General features: G+C 53.4%; 1 protein-coding gene across 3 annotated transcripts in view; it reads right to left on the bottom strand.

The window, feature by feature from the left end:
- The window catches only part of PPP2R2B (protein phosphatase 2 regulatory subunit Bbeta), a 113178-nt gene that overhangs the window by 45517 nt on the left and 40971 nt on the right, over positions 1-26690 (bottom strand). Inside the window, exon 1 of one of the 3 annotated variants that reach the window (XM_059825183.1) lies at positions 26397-26466. The exons of the other annotated variants lie outside the window; for them this stretch is intronic. Within the exon in view, the coding sequence (XP_059681166.1) occupies positions 26397-26466 (70 nt within the window). Of the gene's footprint in view, positions 1-26396; positions 26467-26690 lie in introns of those variants that run through there. 3 annotated transcript variants of the gene reach the window in all.

The raw sequence follows: 26690 nt of genomic DNA, 5'->3' as shown, positions 1-26690 counted from the left end.
CACAGCTGAACCTGGTCATTCCTAGTGAGGTCTTTATGTTAACACAGTAACACAGCAAAATTAATTAGAGTCCATGGACAACTGATTTGTTTATTCTAAAACTAGCGACAAATGCAGAGACAAATACATAAGATGATCCTACTACACGCTAGGACTGAGCAGTGGCAGAAAGCTATCGCTCGTCTAGATGTGGCAACTGCTGTTTCAGAAGATCCACGTGCAATCAAACAGCACACTGATGGGCTTTTAGTAAAACATCCCGTTGTCACGTCCACTGATTTTCTATTAAACTATGAGTAATTCTGCTTAAACAGATTGCCTGCTCGGTCTTGCCACACAGGCCCATGGGGAACTGGGGCTCTCAGCTCCTGCGCCAGGAGCACAGCAGCTCCCAGGAGGCCGCAGACGAGGTGCGGGGCTAGGGGCACAGCCATCACAGGAAAGCACCGGAGCCCACAGCTCCAGCCAAGGCTGAAGCCGGTGCATGGGCCCGTGCTGCCCCAGCGAACTGCCGAGAGCGTCACCTTGGCAGAGGGACGTGGTGGCCCGCAGGAGCCGGGACGGGTGGGATGGGGGTGTTGGCACCAGCCAGAAGATGGGGGAAATCCCCTCAAATGTCACATCTCAGCCCCACGCCGGGCATGGGGGGCCCCTCCCGACTCTTGGCTGACTCCCTCCTGAATCGCTCTGCGGAGACCCCGCTACATGGCAGAAAACCCCCTCCTCCACCATCTATGGGCTGCCACACGCGGCCAGGGCTGGCAGCACTGCCGGGCACCTCATCCCCACGGGCAGCAGCCTCACCCACCACCCCCTCCCTCACCCACCATCGCCTCCCGACTCCCCACCGCCTCGGCCCAGCATCGGGGCAGATCACAGCAGCTGCCCCCCTGGGTAAGCACCAGTTGCTGCTGCCTGGTGGGATGCTCAGGTCTGCAGGGTCACACCGCTGGCATTCAGGCGTGCAGAAGGTAAGATTTAATTAGTAATTTCCAGGGAGGCCAGAGCCTATTACTAGTACGTCCCTTGCCGTTCCCCTCGGTGACCTACGGCTCAGGAACATTTCAGACCTTGGCCAGTCACAGGCTCACACCAATCTCTGATTTATAGCGCAGGCTGCAAGGCAAAACCACCTGGATTTAAGCAGTGTTTCGGAGCACCGCCACTGAAAACACTGGGCTTTAAACACTGGGCTTTACATATGTCTTTTTTTTTTTTTTTTACACAACCATGCACTGCACAAACAATATGAAACGTAATTTCCCAAGAGTTAGGGCCGCATCATAAAAGAAGGTGGAGAACTATTTTTCTTCTATTGTCCACAATTTGTTTGAAGAAAGCCCTGGTTAGTGGTAAAAAGCGTGACTCCACAGCATGTATATCATAGGTGGATGGTGTGGCACCACGAGCATAAAGACCTTGAACACAGGTCAGTTACCGACACGAGAGGAGTGGGTAAGTGTGAAAAATGGCCCTGATCCAGCAGGAGAAGGGTTATTGAGTGTGTCTCAAGCACCCATGCTCAACACCGAACAGACGTAATTACACAACATCCAACAACTTCCACTGAAAACCCGCAGCGATAAACAATATGTTCTCTTACAGACCATGTTCTAGAAATTATTTCAAGGCTTTGCAACTATTAACCATCACCACAACTCCATGAGATAAGAGCTAGGCACCCCATCTCTATTCCTCCCTGTATTGTCAATGAGAAAGCAGGCTACCAGATGTTACCAGATGTTAGGCAATGCCGCTTTTATACGCCATCCATGGCCTGCCCAATGCTTAGCCAAAGACAAGGCATTTGGCTTCCCTCTCCTCACACTGCTGCCCGCTGAGGTTCACTGAGTGAACATTTTTTTGACTAAGGCCATACAGCATGTAGAACAGATTTAAACTCTGCTTTAAGTCTGAGTCACAGCCAGTTTCAGTTCAGAGCTCCTCACCCAAACACCGCACCGTCACCCACCTCCGGTGACTCCGAGCATCACTGCCGGCCCAGTCAAGCCTTTTCAAGTCTGGTGGTGCCCTGTAACACTAATGAATTTGGGACAATCTCTGCTACAAAGAGGGATCGGTACCATGAAGGCTTGCACACAACTGCCTCGGGTGGGATAGTGCAGCATCCAAAGATGGCACTTGACATCGGTTCATGCCAGGAAGGAGGAACAGCAGTTTCTCGTGACTGATGACATGCTGTCAATGCAACATCCTCCTTACACTGGTTTGCTGCCTGCCTGGTAGAGCTTGCATCAGATGTAATTGTTTGTGTAGGCTTCCACTGTGGCAGTGACAGGAGAGCTGGGGAATCAACAAATGTTTTAATATTCTGGAGCAATTCTCTGGGCAGATCAGCAGGCTGTCTCTGCGGCTGTCTGCATGCAAGGCAAGACGGTGCTTCATCCCACGGACGGGGGACACTGCCAAGGGGGGGACAAGGAGCAGCATCACTCCCCCAAAATGGCCATCGCAGCACAAGCGACTGTAGGACACCCAACAGCTGACGTGGCCCCTTCCAACACGCCCAGGTGCAAGCCGAGGGTAATGATGTGGATTTAAACAATTGTGCTGGGAAGCTGCTCCCCACTCTAATGAAAATGTGGGGATTACTTAATTCAAAACGGAAAATGTAAACTGCACTGTGGGTTGTGAGCACATGTTTGAGCTTCTTTCAGAAGGGGAAAAAGTGAAAATACTAATTAACCTCAGTTGTTGGAAGAACGCCCTGCAGAAACGTGACTCAGAATGGGTCACAAATCATAAAATAATAATAATAAAAAAGCCACAATGCTCTGGGGACATTAAGCGATTACAGAGAGTTGTTATTTGGCTGATTTTCACACTTCATTAGCATATGCATAATTTAACAAGTGAACGTGCTGAGGGCTGGCAAGACATAAGAGCCACTTTCTTGAAACACGAACTGTAAATTGGGACAGCCATAGTTAGTTTTTTTTTTTTTAAAATCGTGATGGAAAGGCAACAGACATCAATTCTAGGCCTTCAACAGAAGGAACTGCTTTTCAGGGACCAAGGACCAAGTAGAGAGCTGCTATGGAAAGGCATCCTCTCCTTTGGAGCAAGGCTGTAACGTGGCCCAGAGCACCCGGTTTTACGTGGCTGGGAGCTACTTCAAAGCAGTTTAATGTAGAATTAGTTAATCTAGGTGAAGACACAGTGAATCTGTGACTTTCTACCAAAAAAGGTGTACACATTCTGCCAGTTAACGTTTAAGGGCTATGCCAAACCAGCTTGTGTGTCAGAGGGTCTGGTTGCTCTAATGCACAGCTCGCCGTTTTTGCAACAGCAAAATGGACTGTGACTCTGACTGTCCAGGCTTCCCCCATGGATTAATTGCTACTAGTAATTACCGTCCTGTCAGTCCCTGGGAGCGCTTCTGCCGTACACACAGGCAGAGAGGAGAGCCGTCTGACACCTTGGGCCTTAGACCTGCAAGTTGGTCCACAAAACACTGTGAAACCTGGGAGCACTTCGGGAAAGCTGGAGCTCCCCCCACCACTGCTGGCACTCTGCCCCGTGCTCCCCGCTGCACAGCACTGCCCTGCCGGCGGGCCAGGCAGTGGAGACCTCCAAAATATTGCTTAATTTTAAGGGTGTGAAGATCTGCGATGCAGATAACAGAAATGCCATCCCCAAGCAGCTCCATTTTGGAAGGGTGGGCAGGCTACGGCTTGCGCACTGCAGCCAGGTGGGAGCGAGCGCTCTGCACGGGGGCACCCCTGGGTGCTGCTGCTGGCGCTGCTGGGCACGAACTGCAGGGGCAACGGCTCCTGGGACGAGGAAGCTCTCCAGTCACCCTCAAGCATTTTCTTTTCCTTTTCCACTTTATGGCTGGTTTATTAACACCTATTTTTAATCCTCTCCAGAGTGCTCTGCTTTACCAAACCCCTTCTTTGGGCCTTGGTTTCTCTGCCTTTGATCTGCTAATTGGCTTTCACCCTCTCTGATTCCTTTTACGCTGCTTCCACATGCAAATCCAGTCCTTCACTGCCTGATTTGCCCCACCCTCCCAGCCCGGCTGCCTGCCCTCCTGCCAGGCCCCCACCTCTCCCGGCTCACCCCAGCCCACCCGCACCCAGCAGTGGGAGAGCACCCAGGTGCCAGCACCACGCTGCCGCCGGTGCCGCACGGCTCACCATGGGCGAGAACCTCCCTGGCACAAACTGGGGCTCCCACCTCTAGTCCAGAAAGGGCAGGGGGAGGGAGGGGGTTTGCACAAGGGGCTTATGGCCCGTTGGGGAACCCACTGCCAGCCCCAGCCCCAGCCCTGGGGAGCAGGGTCCCTGCAGCCACCCATGCCGGGGGAAGGCACTTAAGCAGCGGGTGGACAGACTTTTGGGAGTAAACCCTCAGAGCAGGCAACCTTCCAGCACGCTTATTCCCCTTCCAGTGGGGGAGAAACAAGGGCAAGAAACAAAGACGATTCATCTGTACCAGGACCGCCGCGTTTACATGGAAGGAGCAATGCCAAGACGTACCAGACCGTGCGGGGCCCTGGGCTGCTGCCAGCCCTCGTTCACACCGTGGTGGCAGGCAGCCCGCAGGCAGCCTGCTCCATCAGCTGTGACATCGCGACGAAGGTCACGCAGCCATCAGCCATGTACAATGACACCCTGGATGAGCAGCCCAGGGCACGCACTGCCCATCACAGGGGTTCCCAAGCAAGCAGGGTCCCTGTCCCAGCCGCGTGGGCTCTGCGGAGCCCGGGGGCTCCTGCGGCACCCGAGCAGGGCTGTGTGGGCATGGTGAGAAAGGGAGGCTCAGCATAAGGAGACCTGCAAGCTAAACAGAAAAGGACAGTTCAAATGGTGGAGAAATGAGCCTTTTGCAAAAAAAAAAAATCTCGCTCCTTTTCCTCCTCAATCTGCGGCAGCCACATTTAATAACCGTTCCAGACTGTAATTTCTCCATATTTTAACAGATGTTCTGTTTATGAAACTGCAAGAGGATTTAGGACTTATGAATAATGCCATGAGGTCTGGGAGATGTTTCTTTATATGATTAACTGACCACAGGCCATTTGTTTTACAACAAAGATGCTCAATGATCCATGCACACTGATTTATTCAGACCCTGTTTATTGTAATGGTTGACATCTCCCTGGTACCCTTCATTAGCATCCACACAACGATGGGAGGGATGCAGATCATGAGAGCAAGTCCCCTTTGCTCTTCATGATACTCCATTAGCTAGGGCAGAATCGATCGGCAGGAGACCCAAGATCATGATGAGGGGAACCTAACAACTGGCAAACTGGATTTCACAGGTAAGGCAGGTTTGGTGAAGTCCCACTTTCGGGGCATCCATAGCACTCAGCTTACTGGGGCACTTTTGCACGTTTCACCTACATTTCTGATTTTAGATACAATAATATTTGCTGCAAAGACAACAGGGCAATCTCTCTACTACCCCACTGCTTGCTCAATGGGACTGGTCCCAATTCCGCTGCCAGCACAGCTTGTCCCGCGCAGTGGGAGCCCATCACCACTGCCCGCTACCCAACACATCCAGCAGCAGCTTTGTCTTTGCTAATGAGCCGCAGGAGCAACGAGTATCCCAGAGCGACAGGCAGTCTCCCAGATACAAAGCGAGGCAAAAGCGGACCCTTGTAGCCATGAGTCTCTAGAGGTGAATAGTATCTTTCCAGTGCTGTAGTGCAAATAAATTGGGGGAAGCAAATAATATTCTTGTCATATCCAAACACTCCCTGACGTTGTTTGCAGCTGAAATATTGCTGCACTGAGACAATGTGTGAGAACTGGCAAGTGGATCTCACTCTAAATGAAAGCAGAACTGACAAATATACCTTAATTGTCCAAATTAAACAGCTGATGGCAAGTACCTGGCATTATCCAGGTAACACATCTTTGCTTTCCATAAGCACTTGGTTTTGATCAGTCTAAGTTCCAGGAAAGGCAAATGTTAATGGCTGCTGCAAAGGTTATTCTTATTCTGTCTTTGGCTCTTAATAAATGAACAAGAAATTTTATGACTATGAAAGAACTTTGAGTTTCTCCATCAAATGAAACACAGCAATGCTTGGATGGCACTTAATGTTGTTTTGTTTTGTTTTGCTGCACATAAATAATTACGAGTGAGGATGCAGTACTTTGAAGTTGAACTTAAAGAGTATGAGCAAAGCTACAGTGAGAGTAATAAATTATGCAGAACTATTTGTGCTTGGAATGTCAATGTTTCAAGAGGATGCAAATAGGCACTTCTTGAACCTCTTCTAAAAACCCAAAGAAGCCTTGGGACCACACCATATGGTTCAAGTCAGCTACCCATAGCAAGCTTAATGCTTCCGCCAGCGAGCAAGGATTTGGTCAATTAGTTTATTAATGCGTTTATGCAAACACAGAGAAAAAGAGTTGGAGAAAGCCTCCTCAATTCCTCTCTGCCAAACTTACTGAGCACCACAGGACTGAGAAAATGTTAATCTAAAAAAATTTAAAAAACAACAAAACCCCCACGTCAGTCCCAGGCACCCTGACAGTCAGAACTGATGACCCCATCAGATGGACGGGGCTTGAGCAGAGCTGTGTCTTACCAGAGGTCAAAGGGAACAGGCAACAGGGTCCCTTCTGACCTTGAGAATCTATGAAATCTTCCACAGAAACATGCCATATCAGTTACAGTTTGTTATTATATATCCTCAGCTCAGGACAAAGAATATCTAATTATACTAATTGCTTCTGGTTTGGGAACGGACCCTTTACACTTGGATAAAGGTGCCTATAAACAACAGCATTTCTGCCTGCTCAGGCTGCGGGTCAGGTTTTACATGCTCTGAGAAGATTAACTTTATTCCTAGTGAAGAATTTAATTACAGAAAGTGATTAACCAAGCGCTCCCAGTCAATACAGCTGCAGTACAAGCCAGCCGCTCAGGAGTGTGTGCCTTTTCTATTACATGGGAAGCCTGAGAATGGTGAAACTGTAGCGAAGCCATTTGGGTTTTAAGTGATACCAGCAAGACCTGGATCTCCACAGGCCAATTACAACATGCTGACTCAAGCAACATTCAGCAAGGCTGGAAAGGGGGGAAACCAATAAAAAGACAGCAGGAGCCTGAAACTCCATTTTAAAATACAGGAATAACATCATTTTGTAGGCTTCTTGTTTTCTAATTGCAACACTGCAAAAATCAATGGCTTTTGGAAAGTAAAAGAAACGCACACAGTAAACTGCTTGCAAACCCTGCTAGCCAGAAAACAATGCTTGCCAAAAAATATAAATATTGTTTTCCACATCTTTTGGAGGGGGATGGGACAAAAGAATGCCTTGAATATTTCCCATCTGCTTTAACATTTTTCACTACAGGTTAATAATTGTACCAGCAGCTATTCACTAAGCAAGAAAAATCTGTAATTAAATATACCTAAAACAGCCTTCCTGCCTCCAAATAGCACTGCCAAGAGCATAGCAAAAGCTAAATCTGACAGCCTAACCAAGCTGTCTATTAGCATTCTCACACGGGAGGTAACCAAGTGCAATGGTTAAAACAAGCTTCTATTTTAATGTACTGTCATGTAGAGACACTACTTAAACCGCACCGGGAAAACGCAGCCCCTGGTTCTGTTGAAAGGGCCTGGAGAAGGAGCTGCCTCTGCAGCTCGTCACTGGGCTGGGCTGGCGGGACTGGGGGACCCGCAGCCCCACGTGCCCGCAGAGCGACCAGGCGTTTCAGCCTGGCTGGCAGAAAGGCATCTCCGCAAGGACAACTGAAGGCAACAGGACAGCCGAGAATAAATGCCACCTAAGACCAAACGTTAAGTTTGCAGAATTAAAGTCTTCCCAAGCACTCTGCCAAGACAGGATTTTCCCCAACAAACTATTCCCAAAAGCTTCATCTGGGTGAGTTAGTACCATCACCTGTTGGGAGCATCTTCCCATTTAATGCATCTGACCATAGTTGTATTCTTTCATGCTAACCTCACTGAAGAAAAGTCCATCAGCGGATGGCAAAGCTGAGTCCAGATCAGTACTCACTCCCACAGGTGTGTCTGTGTTACCATCCCTGAACACCGCAGTGACTCCTGCTCGTACCACCTACCACGACACAAAGCTCCTGGACGCCAGGCTGATATAAAACAGATGCGTCTCGAGACTGACTTTGTAAAACAGCACTGAAAATTATTCCTCTTTCCAGGTGATAAAGTTGCTGCATGTTTATCCTAACCAGGCAGAAGGGACAGGGTTTGGTGAGTAGTATCCAGCACCCAACGGAGGAGGAGAACTCACAAGGATGGTATCACAGTGTGTTTTTCTTGTACTACTTATCACCCGCATCTCTTCCGAGGCCTGCACATGCACTGAGAAGGTACCGCTGGACCCACAGGCCACGAGGCCACCAGCCTGGCAGTCACTGCCTGCGGCCACCTCTCCGAACCCAGTACACTGCGCATCGGGTTTTACAGGAGGGATGGTTTCGTTTGAAGGCCTGAGACTGCATATGCAGAGGAAAAAAGCCGCCTTTTTCTGGCAAAACCTAGTTCACCAGATTTCATCACCTTGTCAGTAACTTCGCACATTGTCAGAAACAGATTGCGAGGAAAGAAAGAGGTTTGGTGAGGCAGTAGCTCTCGAAAGATAGAGAACAAAGTGCCACAAAAGTCAGGAATTCAGCTGTACGGTGGTACTTCAAACCAGGGCACGTCTCCTGTCTGGAGTCATGACGATCATTTCTAGACAGTGAAGTGAGCAGCTACATATTCTTCAGCCTAGCTGAGTTATTACCTTGCAAACGTAAAAGCCGCGAAGCAGAGCAGGCAGATGCGGTGCGCCTGTCCGGAGAGGAACACTGGCACTGGCCACAGTCACCGCAATAGTCGCTCCCTGGGGCCAACCCTCGGTATATAAACACGCCGAAGACTTTGGGCAGGATGCTTCGCGCCCCCCAGCAAGTGCAGGGACGGGGCAGGACCCCTGGCCCGACAGGGACGGACAGCTCCTGCACACAGGGACATGAGCATCCCTAAGGAGACACCTCCCTCCAAAAAGCGCCAGGAGAGGTAAAATGAATCTAAAAACAACCTCTCAGTTTTAGCAGCAGGTTTCTCTCTTAAGAGAAAGCAGAGCTCTCTCTTAGTTAAAGAAACAAAGCCTTTAAGAATAAAACTCCAAAGCCTCGCTGGTTCCCAGGGCTGCATGGGTCCCTGGCAAGGGGAAGCACACCAGATCTGAGCACAGTTTGGAGTGACTTCTGGTAGTTTCTCTCTAAGTACAGCTCTGTGCAGAGCCCTCCTCCTGCCTCTGAAGGAGGTCTCCGTCTCACCCCACACTGCTCTCTGGCTGCTCGGTCATTGGCAGGTTCATCACGGGACGCGCCTGCCCTGCGAGGAGCTGGAGAGCCAGGAAAGGGCAGGTTTGAATGAAGGAAAAGGGCAGAGTAAAATTTGCTGCAGGAGCCCCCAGCAACAGAAACTGCCCCAAACGTTCTGCCAGGGACGGGACTTGGCCCCTCAGAGAAAGTCAGATACACAGACTGGGAGGACGCAGCCCGATCTCCGCAAGCCTGGGCAGCTTGCTTCAAACAACGCTCCAGCCACAGCGGCTGGCGTATGCCTCCCTCGGGATGGCCGGGCTCGTGGCTGGAGGCACGGAGACCCCACCATTTGGGCACGTGGTGAGCTCTGCCGGCGAGGCGCGATCGCGCCTCCTGCCTCCTCTGCCCGCGTAATCCCCGCTCCCATCTGCTGCCTCTCCCCACGGCCGTCAGGCGGGGGCTGAGGGACACGGAGCCAGCCCCCCTGTGCCCCCACGGTTCAGGCTCTGCTACCGGGCTCCCCTGGTCCCCGCCGCACCATCTGCGCAGCCGGCACCGTGGGGTCACTGCAGGTACCAGCTCTCACAGCAGCAGGCGCAGCCACGCCGGCAAAGGCAGGGGCCTGTGCTGGTGGATGAGAGGTGAGGGCCAGCGGTGGGACGGAGCCCCCGTGCTCGAGCTCCACGGCCTCATCTGGGTGGCCGGCACCCCCGAGACCCCGAGGATTCACACAAACGCGGAGGCTTCACACAAGCTCCGTGCTGGGAGGTTTTGCCGAATCAAACGCAGGCAATGGGCTCAGCCAGCCTTCTGCCATTCATTTCAAAATTAAATTCATTTTGGTTTATATTGTTCCCATATCTACAGAAGATTTTATTCTAACACATGGCAGAAAAGATGCTTGCTATTTTGGTTAGGAAAGTACTAAAATACACAGGTTGCCATTTGAGAAGACAGAGCAGAAATTTTAGCAAAATTCTCAGTTCTCAGTCTGGGATTAGACACATCAACCCCTGCGGGACAGCTGCCCAAACCACAAATTGACTTTATTTCTTCACATTTGTGTTTTGAGCTATTCCTGTTTGCAATGAATATTACACCACAGAAACTCTGCGAAGCTCACAGGCCCAGTAGGTGAAATCCTGTTGAAATATGCATTATCAGTTACTTTGCAATGTTTCCAACTCCCCTTCAGAAAGGATTTCCATAGGTTTCATAGATTTTTCCATGTTTTCATAGAATAACTTTAGGGAACACGTTCACGAGAGCCCCACCTCTCCCGCTTTTGCAACTCAAGACTGCTGTACTGGAACCTCATACTTGTTATACTCCAGGCAGGAAAATGCCGTTTTTTTCTGTTTTGCAAATGAACAAAGGAGGAGAGCTGGGGGTGCTGCCCGCTGCCGTGAAGACAGAGTCATGTCATTGTTTGCTCCACTTGATGGTGCCATGGAGGCAAACGGCCTAATCCTGCCGTCAGGTCAGCTGAGGAGATGTTCACTGCTGCCTTGGGTGGGCCAGCGTCCCCTAAGAAGAAACAGTGACGGAGGTGCCTTTGCAAGAGCGGGGCAAGGATGCCCTCCAGGCTCTGAGCAGCTCAGGGAAGTGTGAAATTCAAGTGACAGAGCTATGAATGATCAATAGAATAATGTCACGGGTTTGTACTTTAGGAACAGATTGACACAGTTATAGAACGATGAGGCAAAATGCAATTTGGGTAATAAAATGAGCTAGCGTTTGCAAGACTCCAAGCAGAGCAAAGATAAATGCAGAAGTCCACAGCTTTGAATTTGTCACATTATCAGCCACCGGTATTTGAAATGGACACGGTGCTGCTGTCCCACCGTGCCCTCCGTGCGCCCCTCGAGGCTGCCCAGCACCGCCTGCGGCTACACACCCAACCGTGGGGACGGTCTCCTGCCCAGGAACCTGGCACAGGAGTTCTACCTCACTCACCTAAGCTGTCCTAAGTCCACTTAATACAGCCTCCCAACAGCTCCCAGGCCAAGGCGGTTTATCTTTTCTCACCCTTTTTCCTACTAGTAAGTGCCAAGCCCAGCAAGCAGGAGAAGCTTTACTAGTGGTAATGACAAGTGTACGTGTGCAGTCAAGCACATTGGTATGCAAGGTGGCAAGTGAAGACACAACCCACCCCCTTAAGCTGTACAGGCTGTTGGATTCGCAGCTGCTCATCCCTTGAGAAAGGGGGTCCCAGGAATGCTTGTGAACATTCCTCTGCCCTTGTGCCTCCTCCCGCAGGTGAAATACCCCCATCAGAAAGGGAGAGATAGCTTTTACCTGCCACATAGAAAACCCTCATGCAAAGAGGGCAACTTGCACTTTGACTGGTTTTAGATGGTCAAGGAGATGGTAAGAAAGGTAACAAGTCAAAGCCCTCAAGAGCCAACGTCCTCGAGCAACACAGACAAGCTGTAGAACAACAGTTCTCTCGTCCTGGTGCCGTAAACCACGCGGGACATCAGGACTGCACAGCCAGAGGCGTCAGGACCAGGTTCTCACATCTGCGAGATCAGCACTCACAGACAGTGCTGGTGACAAAGCACTGTGGCTGTGTCCATATCATCAGCTACGTGAGTGACAAGGGGATGTGCTGGTTGGGATCCATGGGCCTGGACACTAATGGGCAACCTTCAAACAAAAACTGAGGGCACCATTTGGCCCCGAGAACCTAACTTATAGCAAGCCTAATTGCATTAAGGACCACACAGCGTATTGCTTTATTTGTAATGAGTTTTAGGCTTCAGAAGCTGAGAATCCCATCTGCAAGAGCAGACTGTTGCAGGATTCAGCTATTAATAGCCACTGGTACACACTTACTTCCAGCTGAGGGACACGAGGGGGAGGAGACAACCAGATGGAGATAATGCATCAGGGTGACACAAAGCCAAAAAAAGGATGATCCACTTCCCCACATCCTCACACACATCTCAGGCTTGCAGCAGGGAGCAAACAAAGTGTCACATGTGATTAACTCCTAAACATCCTAATTAGAAAGTTCTTATGTTAGATCAAAAGTCCAAACATGACAAGACTTCACTGCCTCCTCCTAAGAGCCCCGTACAGAAAACGTAACACTGCAGACTACAGCTCTAGCTTCAAAGCAGCGTCGCCAAGATCAGTGCCCAGCCTGGAAGTGCACTAATGGGTAAGAATCAGTAAAGACATCTGTAAAATATGAGCACGAAGCCTCATCTCGTTTATGAAGCGCTTTGAGACCTGCTAGTGAAGGAGTGCTGGATGAGAACCAGGAGCCGCTATTCTCTCATCGATGCTACAGCTGGACGCGGATTCCCAAGTGCCTGACTTGGGCTGGATCCCCCTACCAGTCTCGCAGCAGGGAGTATTGCCACCCGATGGGCACCACACCGACAGTGAACACTGAACTCTGATCATCTCGAGACCTGCGGGGAGAAATGGATCTGACTCCACCGACACCAGGGACAGCCCCAGCTATGAGGTGATCTCTGCGTGGCATCATGAACACAATCTTGGGTGAACTAAACCAGTTAGTGCTGCAAGTATTGATCTTTGACTTTATTTTTATGCCCAACGACTAATAAAGGATGCTTCTTCATTACTTCCATTGCTGAAAAAAGCTTAATAACCTGGTATTAGCTGGAGGCACTTCATCAGTTAACACCAAGCTGCTGTATTTTGCTGGACTCCTAATGAAAATACTACATCAAGGCGTCAAACAACAGTATGAAACAGGATCCATAACCAAAATGCTCTGGCTGCAGGAAAACTCAGACCTAGCTGGTGCTGGGGAAGAGGGGCTTCCAGCTGCACTTTGCTGGATGTGACAAACCAGCAACCTTCACGGTGCCAGCATGACAGCCCGCCCGGCGTTGGGCCAGGCTGGCCGAGAGGTGGCTTCTCTCTGGCTTTTTCACTCACCACAGCCTAACACGCTTGCTAGCAACAGTCGGGAGACTCCTCAGAGCGACTGTGCCTCCAACTCTCTCCCACGGCCCAGCCCCCCGGGCTGCTTTCTATGCCGACACAAAAAGCATAGCAGATGCAAAAATGACAGGCTCAGAGCATCGTTCAGTGCGTTTTCCAGCCTAGCAAAACTCCTAGGACTCACAGGCATTGCCAGGGGCCGTCAGGACCCCATTGCTGCACAACTCCAGCCACGCTCTGCACGTGGCCATGACTCAGTAGACCGAAATCATGCTGGGTCTGGTGGCTGCACGAACCCCCAGCCCAGAGACCACAACTAAGGCTGGGGTGGAGGAACACCTTCTCCAAAACTTAGCCAAAATTCAGCAGTATACCACTGTTTGGAGATGTGCAGATCCCCATTCACTCCAGTGTCTTCTGACATAACGACTTTTTGCAGAAGGTAACCGCTGCAGAGACGCTTGCAAAGATTTTGATGGGCCTATGCGATGGGACTCTGGCTTCTGCCAAGAAACCAGGCAAACCAACCAAGCCACCCCTGGGTACCTGCATTATTTGTATCCTCCAGCTGAGAGCGTTACCCCCGAACTGATCTTCACAACCAGAGGCAATCACGAGCGGACATCTGGCATACCACTCCTGCTAGCCAGAAATCTTCAGTGGGGAACCAGTTACAAAACAACACTGCTCATGCTGTTATTATAATTAAGGGTCTGTCAGCCTACTGCAACCAAGGCCAAGTTTATTTAGGGATTGTGAGGGAGGGCTCTCAGAAACCACCTCTCTAATTCTGCCTCTTCCATTCCCTTGATCCCACACAGATGCACGTTTCCACAGACAGCTTGCCAGCCGAGGTCGGAGCAGCTTCCACCTCTGCCGATGTCCAACCTGCAGCAGCAGACCGCATCTCCTGCTCCAGAACAGCAACTGCAAGGGTCCTGAGTCAGGAGTCATGAAATAAGCTGCTCTTAACGGAGGCTTCCTTTACTTGCCAGACAGGTGGAAATTGGTTGATACATATAGGTTCGGAAAGGAATTAATCTTATAAGTATGTACCTATAAGTGTTCAGAAAATTCAGATTAAAAGTGTGAAATGTTTAGCTCCGTTTTGTTACCTCTCACGTGAATTATGCAACCCACTAAAACACTCTGCGTAAGATCACCTCCTGCTGCAGGTGGTTGGGCAACAACCTTCCCCCTCCCCTGGACAACCCTGTTGCCCCAGCAAAACAAAGACCAACAACGGTCACGAGAGCCATTTCGCTCGCTCAGGAAACATCAAGTGTACCTCATTTTCTCAGTGCAGAGCTCTCATCCTGACATTCAGAGAGCTCACTGTAACTGTACAGCCCAGCTATCTGCACCTAGGACCCACAACAGTATTTTACCACAGAACATCACAAAGTGCTTCCCTTAAAACAAAGTGGCTAAAGAGAAAAAAATTCTCTGAGCCCCTCACAAGGGAGCTGGGGACATGCATGAAGGGCTGAAGGGGCATCTGGGTTGTTCGCTGCTCTATCACAGTTTTATTACAACTTTTAAACCAGAGAAATAGCCAAAGCTGGACGCCAGCAATGCAACCTCTCAATAGACTCCTACGCACCCAGAAAGCAGGATGGTGACAAAACCGGGTAAAGAGGGAGCTGGGGTCTCCAAGTAGCGCCCCCCCGGCCATCACAGAGGTTTCCTGTGAGACAGGGAGCAGCAGACACATGCCCCGTCTGGAGGCAGGTGGATGGTGGGAGAGCCATGACTGGTGCTCCCCTCCTGCCTCGAGGGTCACGCCATGCACCGACTTCCAGGACAGCACATCGGGCAGTAACAGAGCAGGGGCCTCAGGAAGCAAAGCTCAGTTTCTTGCAGGCAGTTTCATGCGGGCTGAACAGCCCCCCACCTGCATACCGCAGCTCTCGAGGCATTTTCCGTACGGCTGCCATGCCCCTGAAATGCGGCGCTTAGAGATGGGCACTCTTCCTGGGAGTAGGTTTTTGCGGGAGCTGCACCATGAATGCGGGAGTACAAGCACTTAGTGTTCTGCACCATGCATCTCAGCAAGTTTAATGGGTAGGAGCCAGGTGTTAAACAAGCTACAGCCTCCCCCCGACTCTGGTCGGCATCTGGCGCCCATCAGTCTGAGCTCTGCGCTGAGGCAGATTCATCAGTGTGCGCTGTAAACAACACAAGGTGGAAGGACTGGCTCCTCTACACTCCCCTGACCTCCCTCCCCTTCTCACTTGGTAAAATTTACTCAGCCTGCAAGTGAAGCAATCTGTCACCCCGGCTAACGTTGCTCATCAGCTGCTAACTGCTACAGACTGGCCTGGCAGCAGAATGGAATTGTCAATAGCTAGTACTCAATGTTTGGTCAAATGCCTGCGTTCGTCAGACAGGTTGCTTTTCATCAGAGTCAGATTGCTTCTCCTTTACTCATAGAGCTAACAAAGGGAATGCAAGGAAATGCCTAATGACTCACCACCAAGGCTGCGCTGCTCATTTTGGGACTGCTTGGTGACACAGCAGCACGCGGGCAGGATCCCGAACGCTGCCCTCGGCTCCGCCAAGGCTGGCAAGGCTGGCAGCACCAGTGCAGTAAGGCAGTGGGGGCTGACCAAGAGACACCCAGAGCATCCGGCACTGGGCACGAAGTGCCAGTCCGAAGACGGCCATCACGGCGCGCTGCTGCAGCGGGGCATCGCTCCATCCCTGAGGGAGGTCTGAGTGCCAGGGCTGGGCTAGGGCAGGGCTTTACCCAAAGAGGCGCTGGCTGCAGGGCCACGCCGGCTCAGGTCACGCGTCAAGTAACAACTGAAATACGTTTATCTTGCTATCAATGTATATATCACTAAGGACTTTTATTTCAAGAATGAACACATCAAAATGAAGCTTAAAAAACACCAGTGGTCTTCCAAAGTCTACAAAACCTTGGAAAAGAGCATCTTTGGGAAGCCACATGTGTGGGGCTGGGCTCGCTGCAGCTGGAACAGTGGCTGTTTCAGGATCCAGGGCTCCTCCCGTTGCCGTACTTCGTGGGGAACTTGTTATCAGCATTTTGGATAGTCTCCACTTTGATACCCCTGCACTAAAATGAGTTGCAGATCAAACCAGGCAGCCAACAAAATTTTTAAATTAAACTACAAAATTATTTAAAATCCCCTTTGAGGATGTTATCACAGGGTTAACACCCACTCTGGCTTCAGATAATATAGCAGCAATAAATGGTAATGTGCACTATGGAACATGATTTATTTTTGCTGAGCAGGCTTGGCATCTATAAATCTCAGCACTCTTAACATTTAAAGTTGTTATTCCAATGACAAAATAGACTTGAGGGAGATAACAGTCTTTATCTCCATTAACGTTTTATTGTTATTCAGAGAATATGGATACGGACTGATCCAAGGGTAGGAAAATCACAGCAATTTGTTTGCATACTCGGGAAGCTGAGATAATGGTCGTGTTTTATGACTGCACTAGGGAATCAACTGAAATGCAGGACAGAGAAGATCGAAATGGGAGATTAGTGGTCTATTTTAGTTTCTGGTTTCTATTTCGGTTACCTTTCCATTCACAGGATCTGCTTTAGCACAGCATTAGGAGAGACAGTCCATCGCGCGCTGCTGAACAGCTGACTCGCTGCACATGAGCAAGCGAGGAAACAGTTTTTAAAGCAAACAAAAAGGCTGCAGAACAATTCTGTGCAATGCAGACAGTGTTACAACGGAGGCAGGATCTTTCTAGATACGCCAGCCGCCTGGCAATGACTCTCCGTTCTCTCCCCCAGCCCTGCTGCCTGGACTCCTGTGATTCCTGCAGCCCCCCACGAGGTTGCAATAAAAAGCTCCTCACCTGTTTGCCCTTCTTCTTTCTTCCCAAGGTACATATCGCACCTCAAGTACTACAACCTCCTTTGTAAGCTGACCCCCGAAACAAAGTGAGCTGAAGGCGCGACAAGAGCTTGATTTCAGGAGGCTTAAGCAGTTGAAGACTGAAAAACAAACCAAAACAGAAAAACCACACAAATCACACAGCCACCTGCCTGGTCCTGGGACCTGCTGTGCCAGGGAGGGCTGCGCTTTCCACTCCCAAGCGTCACCTCCCTCGCAGAAACAGCCTGGGGGTCGCAGCCCCGTCCATCCCTCCTGGCAGTTGTCGCTGGCTTTGGCTGCACACTAAAAGCTAACAGAAGTATCGCGGGCCACCCCTCAGCAGGCAGCTGTATTCCTGCCCGAGGGCTGCTCCACCTCCAAACTCTTGGGAGGTCTCACGCTGACCCGGAGGAGGTACAACGCCGAGGAGGGGTGGCTGCTTTGGGGTTTCCTTCACACGCACCCAGCTGGGCTCCGGGCAGGGACCAAGTGGCTCCTCTCACAAATTCAGCAGAGCCTCCATCCCCAAGACGAGGCACCGGCAACTTCCTGGGGCACCCTCCAGCGCGAGCAGGGACAGGCAACGTGCTCCTCCGCCAGCCAGCATGAGCACTCGTGACAGAAACCCAGGCCTGAGATGGGCCAGCCCTGCCCAGGCAACACCATGCCACCGGACGGATTCAGAGGACCAAAGAGCTTAGGACAAGCTTGAGCTTGACACAGGGAAGGCGTAAAGTCTGCACTGTTCATGGAAAACACGCAGGTTATAGAAAAGCCTCAACAAAAAGGCAAAGCTATCACGAAGGGTGCTACCTCAGATTGTTTCACCCGTCTGCCTCCTTACTCTGCTCGCCCACGCTGTGCCCAGCAGGCAGAGGGGCTGCAGCTCGTTCGGGTCAGGAGCCATCTGCCGTATTCGATTGTCGGGGGCAAAGCAAAAAGTCATCCCGACTCAGTTAACTGCTGGATGCAACTGCAAACCTGATGGGGAACGACACAAGGATGTCAAGGACGACAACAGCACCCAGGACTCCCTTCGCTCACTGCCACACTGAGCGAGGTCCCGCTAATTTGTGCCTGCGCTTACGGAGCGATTTAAAGGCCAGCGGCACGGTGCAAGAGGAGCAGTACCATTCCCCGCTCCGTCCATGACTGCAGCTGCTGTGGGAGAACAAAACCGCTCAATCAAAGACCCTTCAAATGTTTCCCCTCAAGAAATCAGGCTCACAATGCATCAGGAGAAAAATAACAACTGGTGCTGGAACAACTGCTCTGAATGGAGACATTGAATCTAACGGCTCAATTACGCCTTTATTGGGGTGGGCGGCAGGGATGCAAGCTGTGCACAGCATTTCTGACAACGTACGAACAACGCGCTGAGCGTCTCCACATCTGGGCACCAGTGCCCAGGCGCTGGGGCAGGATGGCCACAGTTGTACCTCACCCCTTCCAGGAGCACTGGGGCCCAGCGTGTTGTGCCCTGGCCAGTCACAGGTTTGCTCTGCCCCAGTTCCCCAGCTCCAGGGCACAGCAGCCGCCAGTCCCCTAACTCACGGGGACTTCGGGAGGGCTGTGAGGAGCTCAGCTGCCACTGCACAGGGCCACCGGGTATCTGGGAGTTACAACAGCACTACACAGAGATGCTGAGACGGGAAGTCAGTGGGTGTTTTGGTGTTTACCCACCATCTCCAGACAGACCTGCCATGCAGCAGCTCCGCTACCGCTGGGTGCCCCAGCCCCCCGCTCCAGCCCCATGGCGGCAGGTGCCTGCACGGCACTGCCCGGCACGCTCCCTGAGGTACCCGAGCTCTGCGTCGGCCTCGACTGCAGCTGGGGCTTTGTGCCTGCTCAGCACATCAGCCTAAGTGCTTCCAGCTCCCTGTCGCAGCCGCACAGCCGAGATCGGGAGGAGCAGGAGCAGGGAGCAGCTGCTATTTTTAACCTGCCTGATCAGCATCCTGCCACGTCAACACGCCTCAGCTCTGCTACGTGTGTGCGGCTCTGCGGGTCTCACCTCTGCATGAGCCGGCACACACCTCTCACGGCGGTTACGGGAGTCACCAGCCCACACCATCGGCATTTCCAGCAACCCCAGCAACTGGGACTTACACTCTCAAAGGACCTCTTCCACGAGCCTTTATTCTCACAGCCAACCACCACCAGGCCGCCTGGCAGGGGCACGCCTCTGCTCTAACTCCCAGAGTTTAAGGTAGCTGATGATTACCTGGTCTGCCACGGCATTTGCCATTAAGCCCTATTGCCTGCTGATTTCCCAGGCACAGGATCTCGCCAGCTCTTCGGGGAGGAGGCGTTAGGGGTTTGGCAGAGCCCTGCAGACTCTTGCTCACGCAAGCGGCCACAAGAACCTTGCTCAGGAGCCAGGCCAGACTGGGTCAAATCAAAAGCACATCCAGCCCAGAATCCTGTCTAGAGCGGACAGCAGGAGATGCACACAAACAGGGCAACCACGTAATGTGTTTCCACTAATATTCTCCCACCCTTTAACAACACTCAGCTCAGGGGCCTCCTGAGCCAGAGGTGGTCCCTCTGTGTTTTAGTCAGCCTTGACAGCTTTCATGACCTTGTCCAGTCTCTTCCTGCAGATGCTAAAAAAATCACAAGGGTTGACTATCCCATGGGAAAGCTTCCCAAGTCTGCTCTCCTTCACATGACCGCTGCTCCGCCGGACCTTCCGAAGTTTCCCCCCTGGAGCTCCCTGTGCCTGTGCCCCGCATGGCCCAAGGGAGACCCCTGCCACGACACGCAGCCCCACGCACATGTCAATGGCTGCAGGACAGAGCAGGAGCGCAAAACGCTTTGCATCACCTGCCAGCCTCCTCGCAGCTGGCAGCACAAGCACAAAGTCGCTCTGACCCAGAATTACCCCAAGCACCCAACAAGCCCTCTGATGAGACACCAGTGGTCTGTAGAGACCAGGCATCACCACGGGAGCTGGCTGAGGAGCAAACACGTCCAAGCGGAGGCACAAAATGGAAGTAGGCAGGCACAGAGGGGACAGGATGGGAGGTGAATGGGAAAAGCTACTGTGTTACCCCTAGGACCTCCACCACCACTTCACCGAGTCCCATAATCCCATTTGGAAACCTGAGGATTGGGCTGTCCTGTGCTGGCACCCCGAGGCTCGCCGTGCAAGCACCCACAGCGTGGCCCAGGGCCCCGGGCTTGAGGGAAAGGCTGGTGCTGGGTTTCGACCTGATGCAGCGGGTCCCCAGAGCAGACGGACCCCTACAGAAACAGGGACTGGGGCAACGCTGGGTTTTAAGGCCAGACCACTCCACGTTGCTCTTGGTGCCTGCTGGGAGCAACCTGGCATTCCCCAGCGTCAAAGCAGGAACAGGTCCTGACCTGGTCCTCACACGGAGACAGGAAAGGGGAGACGCCGAGCCCCGTCCCGTGCAGACGGGTGCGAGCCCCGCAGATGCCATCACCAGCAAATGGGTGCTCTCACGGCCCATCTGCAGTGGGTTGGAGTCGCATCATTACCTGCTCCCGGTCCTCTCAGTAATCCCTAGATTACAGAGTCCCCAGGCACATCTATTCTGTCATTAATGCCTGGATTAAAGTATCCCCAAGTCGGCTTTGACGCAGTGCACTACAAACAGCTGAGTTTTACACTGCTCTCCTTGCAGTGATCCCTGGATTAGACAGAAGGAGATGTGTCCGTGGGTCCTTCCGATGCGGCTGGAGCACAGGCTCAGGGGGAGGAAGGGAGGTCTAAACATAGTACATGTATATAAATAAAAAGCATAAAGGATGGGACTGTGTTTCGTAATCAAAGTACTTATGTGATAAAACAATAACTTCAAGGAGGCTCACGGATTAATTAAATCCCAATCCAGATGATCCCCAAACAGCAACTCACATCATTCGCAACAACAAAAATACCCGACAGCTCTCACCCCAAACCCAGCATGGGAGGAAAACACATCACTTCATGCTTTCCTGGGAAGTACACACAGATTTTAAAAAAAGTCACTGTTGCTGCCACCAAGAGCTCTTAGCAAACTGACCGGGAAAGTGAAAAAGCTTTTATGGACCCAGCACAGCACAACCTAAACTGTAGGTTACGTACAGCCCCAGGCTTTTTCTGAAACTCTGCCCGTGTAAGGACGAGGCAGGATCGTGCTCCCCGCAGAAGGCCTGGAAGGGCTGCGGAGCCGCACAGCCCAGCCCTGACCCCCAGGGCAGGCGGAGGGAGGGATGGGAAAGCCCCCGGGGACGCACACCCAAGGAAACTGGTGACCAACTGGTCAGGTTTTAATCGCATGGATTGCTTCTCTCCCCAAAAGATAACAAAAGAGCCTGATCTTGTCCTCTGCCATACATGGAGGCTGCTTATGCATCTGATGGCTCCCAGGTACCCAAAGGCCCTGTCGAGGTGCTGGTGAGGGGGACTCGCACAGCCATGTCCCCGGTTTCGGGGCGGAGGGGGACTGGCATCAGGGCTCCTTCCAGCAGCACGACGGCAGGGCAGGGATAAAGGCAGGATGGGAATGACTGAGAGAGGCAAGGGGGTTACAGCTGGAAGTAACAAGATTAAACTAGGAAAGGGAAATGAAGGCTTAATGATAGATTTCTCAACACCAAAATCTGTTCAGTTTGGGAAACGCTCCTCAAGGAGATAAAAGACTTGCTGGGGCATCAGCCGGTGCCCCAGGAAAAGGGGCACATGGGGAGCAGCCAAGCGGTGGCTGGGGAAAGGCTGCAGGGCGTCATGGCCTTCCTGCCCAGCGGCAGCCGGCGCGTCCCCAAGGCCACGCAGTGCCGGCGGGGTGAGCCCCACGTCCCGTGGGGGAGATGCTCCCTTGGCAGAGCTGGCAGGAGACAGGGACACCTCACTGAGGGGGTCCAGGATGGCCCCAGGACACACCTGGCCCCACAGCAGGCCCATACCATGGCCATGGGACGAGGGTCCTCCCAAGGGTTCTCCTCCAACAGCACAACCACCTGGCTGTGGGCCACCCCCCCAACCCTGAGCAGCCACAGGCAAGGCCACCGCTCCTCCTCCAAGTACTTTGCTGGGAACCATGGATGCCAGGGAAGCACCCATGCCTGTATCCCCTACAGCCATCACCATCGCCAGGCCTGGAGACATTTGCACTACCTTTACAGCTGAAGCACACACCCCGAAATGCACACCCCACCCAGAAGCCCCTCCTGGTGTCTGCCACAGGGCGGGAGCAGCCCTCCCTGGAGCAGCTCCATGGCGCCTGGGGTGCAGGGCACCCGTCACGCCTGGTGAGATTTCCCTGTCCATTGTACCAAACCGGCGAGAAGGTTTATGTCTCCATGCAAAACGGTCACCCAACCGTGGCTATTGCAGGGCCCAGCTCTGCCGGCTTTCTGTTCAAGGAACGTGTGGACGAGGCATTGTGGGACATGGTTTAGTGGGCATGGTGGTGTTAGTTGATGGTTGGACTTGATGATCTTACAGGTCTTTTCCAACCTTAGTGATTCTGTGATTCTGTGAAGCCCAGGACATCCTGCAGCACCAGAAGGGTGTAGGGACAGAGTTGGAGAGGAGAATCCCGTCCCTGCCAAGGGGGGACGTGCACAGCGGCTGTGCTCGCGGCCAAGCTCACAGGTGGTGGACAGGCAGCGCCAGCCTGGCCCCAGCCCCAAGCCAGCCCTGCTGTCATACCCACCTGCCCCAGGAGGGACCCACCTCCCCGGGGCTAGCAGGGCGCTCAGTATCCCTCCTCTCTCTCAGACCCTGCCCTGCAATGGAGCGGGTGTCTACGGACGTGAAACACCCTCGTTCATTAGGCACTGTCCCACTGGGCTGAGCCATGACGGCCACCGCTCCTGTCCCACCCGAACCTGCTGAGCACATGGGCTTGGTCATGACTGTCATTCATCAGGGCAGGGAGCATGGAAAAGGGCGTTCATACCATTCCTCCTTGGTTTGTATTTACCCAACCATAAGCCACCAAGAGGACTCAAGAGACTTGCCAGGTGGACAGCAATGCTACACAAAAAAAGTCACACCCACAGCTTGAAGACTTTAGGAGATGGTTGTTTTGGGGCAAGCTACTGGAAATGGGCCAACTTTGGGGGTGGTGAAGGGCACATCTAAAAGTGGAAGCTACTCAAATGGTTTGTTTGTATTCAAATAGTCTCAATTTGTCCTACTTTTGACTGGGGGCTCGGCAGAATTGTGAATGAAGATGGATTTATGCAGCAGAACAAACCAAGCATATTTTCCGAACATTTTTCATGTGAGACCTGGCATTCTGGGGCAGTGCAGTAAGGTCTGAGCCAGTGAACAACCTCGCTGGCATCGCCCTGGAACCTGCTCCCCCGGCTCCTTGCGCTGGGGTGAACTCTATGACACCACCCCCGGGGATGTGCGCTGCATCTCAGCAACTTAACATTCTCTGGCAACTGAGGTCGAATTAGCACAATGGCTGCACTTCCTTCATTAGCAGTACTTCGGAGCACCGCACAAGAAGAAGGCATTCAAGTGTGTGCTTCTGCAATACCATCCTCACCCGGCATTTGCATAAAAATACCAGACCTATTTAAGTGACACCACCACTTCCCTAAACCACATTACATAACCCCATTTGTTCCCTCAGTTGACAAACCAGAGACCTTCATTTCCAAAGCCTGCTGAACAGGATCTGGAAGGATTTTTTTTTAAACAGAAGACAGGTTACCAACCACACCGTTTTAGGCATATGCTGCTTTCACATGTAGAAAAAATAAAACTGAATTATTGTCCTTAATTTTTTTCCACACGAGCAAGATCAACCATTTCAAAGTACATTCAGCCTTCCTCTAGCAGAACAACTGCATGGAGAATCAGAAGTCCTAAACAGCATGAGGTGAAGAGAAACTCCCAGCTGATACGCAGCCATTAAACACTCTCATGTACCTCCTCCAGCCCCGCCACAGCAACGGGGATCACCCTGGCTTAGTCGGTTACCCACTGCACAAACACTCCTGGCTATTTCATTTCTATGGAGAGGTTTGCTATAGTTTTCTAGTATGACACACAAGGCTCTTCTGAAAAAGGCAGCTTACAGCTCGGGGAAATTCACCACAGATTACTAGGTGGACTCAATCTTACCGCTGAAACCTCAGAGTGGAAAATCCCCAGACCTCCTGGTGTCACCGGCTGAAATCACTGCAGGCTCATCTCAACCCTCCATCCTTCCCGACCAGGAAAACCGAGTTCTCAGCAGGTCATGACAGAGCAGCTACCTTCCCATTTTCTATTTGCTGGCTGCTGCAGCTGCCTTTATAATGCAGCAACGGCAAATTCATCCTTCCATGGACCACAGCACAAGGCGATGCGAGCCAGGTGACTGGGAAGTACTGGAGCTCAGCCCCATCCTGGACGCACCACCCTCCGGGAAGCACCTTGCACCATCCCTCCCAGCAGAAACATCCCTCCACCCCCATGCTGGCAAACCGGCTGTGAAGAAGCCAGCATGGCCTCCCCGTGTCCACCTGCCACCCAGCCCTGTGTCCACCTGCCACCCAGCCCCACGGCGTGAGATATGCCGAAGGGAGCAGCGGAGCCAGGGATGCACCGGGCGTCACCTCCCCTGCCTCCGGGGGTTGTCTACGTTGAGCACTTAGGTTTCAGCTACACACAAGCAATACGAACTTGCATACGATCATTTTCTGTGGCTCACCGGGTATCCAAAGCTTTCCATTACTATATTAAGCTGAAGATTTTCCCGCTAGATAAACCCTCCTTTAGCCATGTGCTGGAGTCATAAAATTCCCGAAGTCTGGTCCTATGTTGGCTTCCTCTAGAGCCTTAGAAACAAACGATCAGGGAAAGCCTCTTTGGCTACTAATTAAGCTGTTAATAAGCCTATTCAGGCTCTCTGGTGTGGAGTCTCTCTTGAAGTTTCATGCCAGGGGTCAGTGCTACTGAGAGGGATGGGGGGGATTTGGTTTTGCTTTAGAGCAGCTGTATTTTCCTCCCGAGGTAAGGGAGCAAGGGGAGGTTGTGACGGAGCTGATGTGAAGTCAAGAGCCCCTCGGCTGTCAGGAAGGACAGCAGCGGCAGCGGCTGCTCTGTCCCCGTCCCTCCTTCTCCACCTCCGTGGTGCAGCCTGCCTCTTTGTGGCAGGCTGCAGCGTCATGTGCAGCCTGCAGCTCACTTTCCGACGCCTGAACTGAATATGGCCACACCGTCTCCTCCGCTCCCCGAGCCATTATGGGAAATCGTGTCCAAACGCACCCGTAAGCTTAGCCGGGGCTGTGACATTATGCGTGTCTAACAGTTTTGGCATCTCCTCGCCTCTGCAACACACAACTCGGAATACGTATTTCTTCCTGCAGAGGCTTGTAGGCAAAATAGCCCTGAGACAACTATTTCATTTCTGTCACAAGAATTGCACTAGTATCTGCCGTATTTCCTAACCTCACCAACACAGCTACCGTCACAGGCTACCTGCGGAAGCCACTAACGCCGTCGCGAGGTAATGGAGCCTATTTTGAAACCGCGGCCGCCCGCATCCCTCCAGCTCCCAGGGAGCGCAGCAGCCACCGGCGGCGCCCGGCCCTGGAGGGCAGCGGCAGCGGCCCCGCTCCGGCGGGGACGGGGCGGCCGAGGGGCCTGGGCTCTCCCCGCTGCCGCCGGCCGCCCCGGGCGTCGGAGGAGCCCAGCGCGGGGCGAGGGCGCTCGGCTCCCCGGCGGGGCCGGGCGGGGCTGCGGGGCTCGGCCCCGGGCCGCTTCGGCTCCCCGGGCGGGAGGCGCGGGGCTCCGGGCGCCCCGGGGGCGCGGGGCGGCGTCCAGAGCGCTGCTGCGGGCGGCTCTCGGTTCTCCGGCCCGGCCGCGGCAGCGCCGAGCCGGGCGCCGAGCGGCTGCCCCGCGCCGGCCGAGGGGCCAGCCCGGCTGAGCGCGGCGGCTCCAGCCTGCGCGCGCGGGGCCGGACCCCGCCAGCCCGGCTCGGGGGAGCGCACCCCGGCGGGAGGCCGTGGGAATCCCGCGGGTCCGGCGCTGCTGAGTCACCGGAGCGGGTGAGGCGCGCGGCGCAGCCCGCACGGACCCCCCGGCACCCCCGCGCCGCCCCCGGCACCCGCCGCCGCGGCGCTGCCCGGCCCGGCCCGGCCGGCGGGGAGCGGTGCCCGGCCCCGGCTCCAGCAGCGGCCCCGGCTGCAGCAGCGGCCCCGCCAGCGCGGCCGGGGGCGCGGGGAGCCGCGGGGGAAGAAGATGCGGGGCGATGCGGGCGGATGCCGGGGCCGGCGGCGGCCGGGGGCTGGCGCGGGGCGGCCCCCACCTGCTGCGGGCGGGCAGAGGCGGCTGCCGCCGCCCCCGCGGCACTCGCTCACCTTCCGTGGCATAGCTGTGGTCTCGCAGGAAACTGCTGCTGATCTTGCGGGTCTCAACGTCCTCCTCCATTGACGGCGGGCTGGCGGGCGCGGGGCGTCAGCAGCCGCAGCCGCGGATCCATCATCCCCCCCCGCGCCCTGCTCCGCGGCGGCCGGCCGCGAAATGCGGCGGCGGTGGGGGGGCGCAGGGGCGGCGGAGCCCGCTGGCTCCTCCCATACGGCACGGCACGGCTCGGCACGGCTCGGCACGGCTCGGCACGGCTCGGCACGGCACGGCGCCGCCGACGCGCTCCG

Source organism: Gavia stellata, chromosome 16 (assembly GCF_030936135.1).
Source record: "Gavia stellata isolate bGavSte3 chromosome 16, bGavSte3.hap2, whole genome shotgun sequence".
Taxonomy (NCBI): domain Eukaryota; kingdom Metazoa; phylum Chordata; class Aves; order Gaviiformes; family Gaviidae; genus Gavia; species Gavia stellata.
Note: the sequence above shows the minus strand (reverse complement) of the source record. Positions and strands in the feature narration are given on the sequence as shown.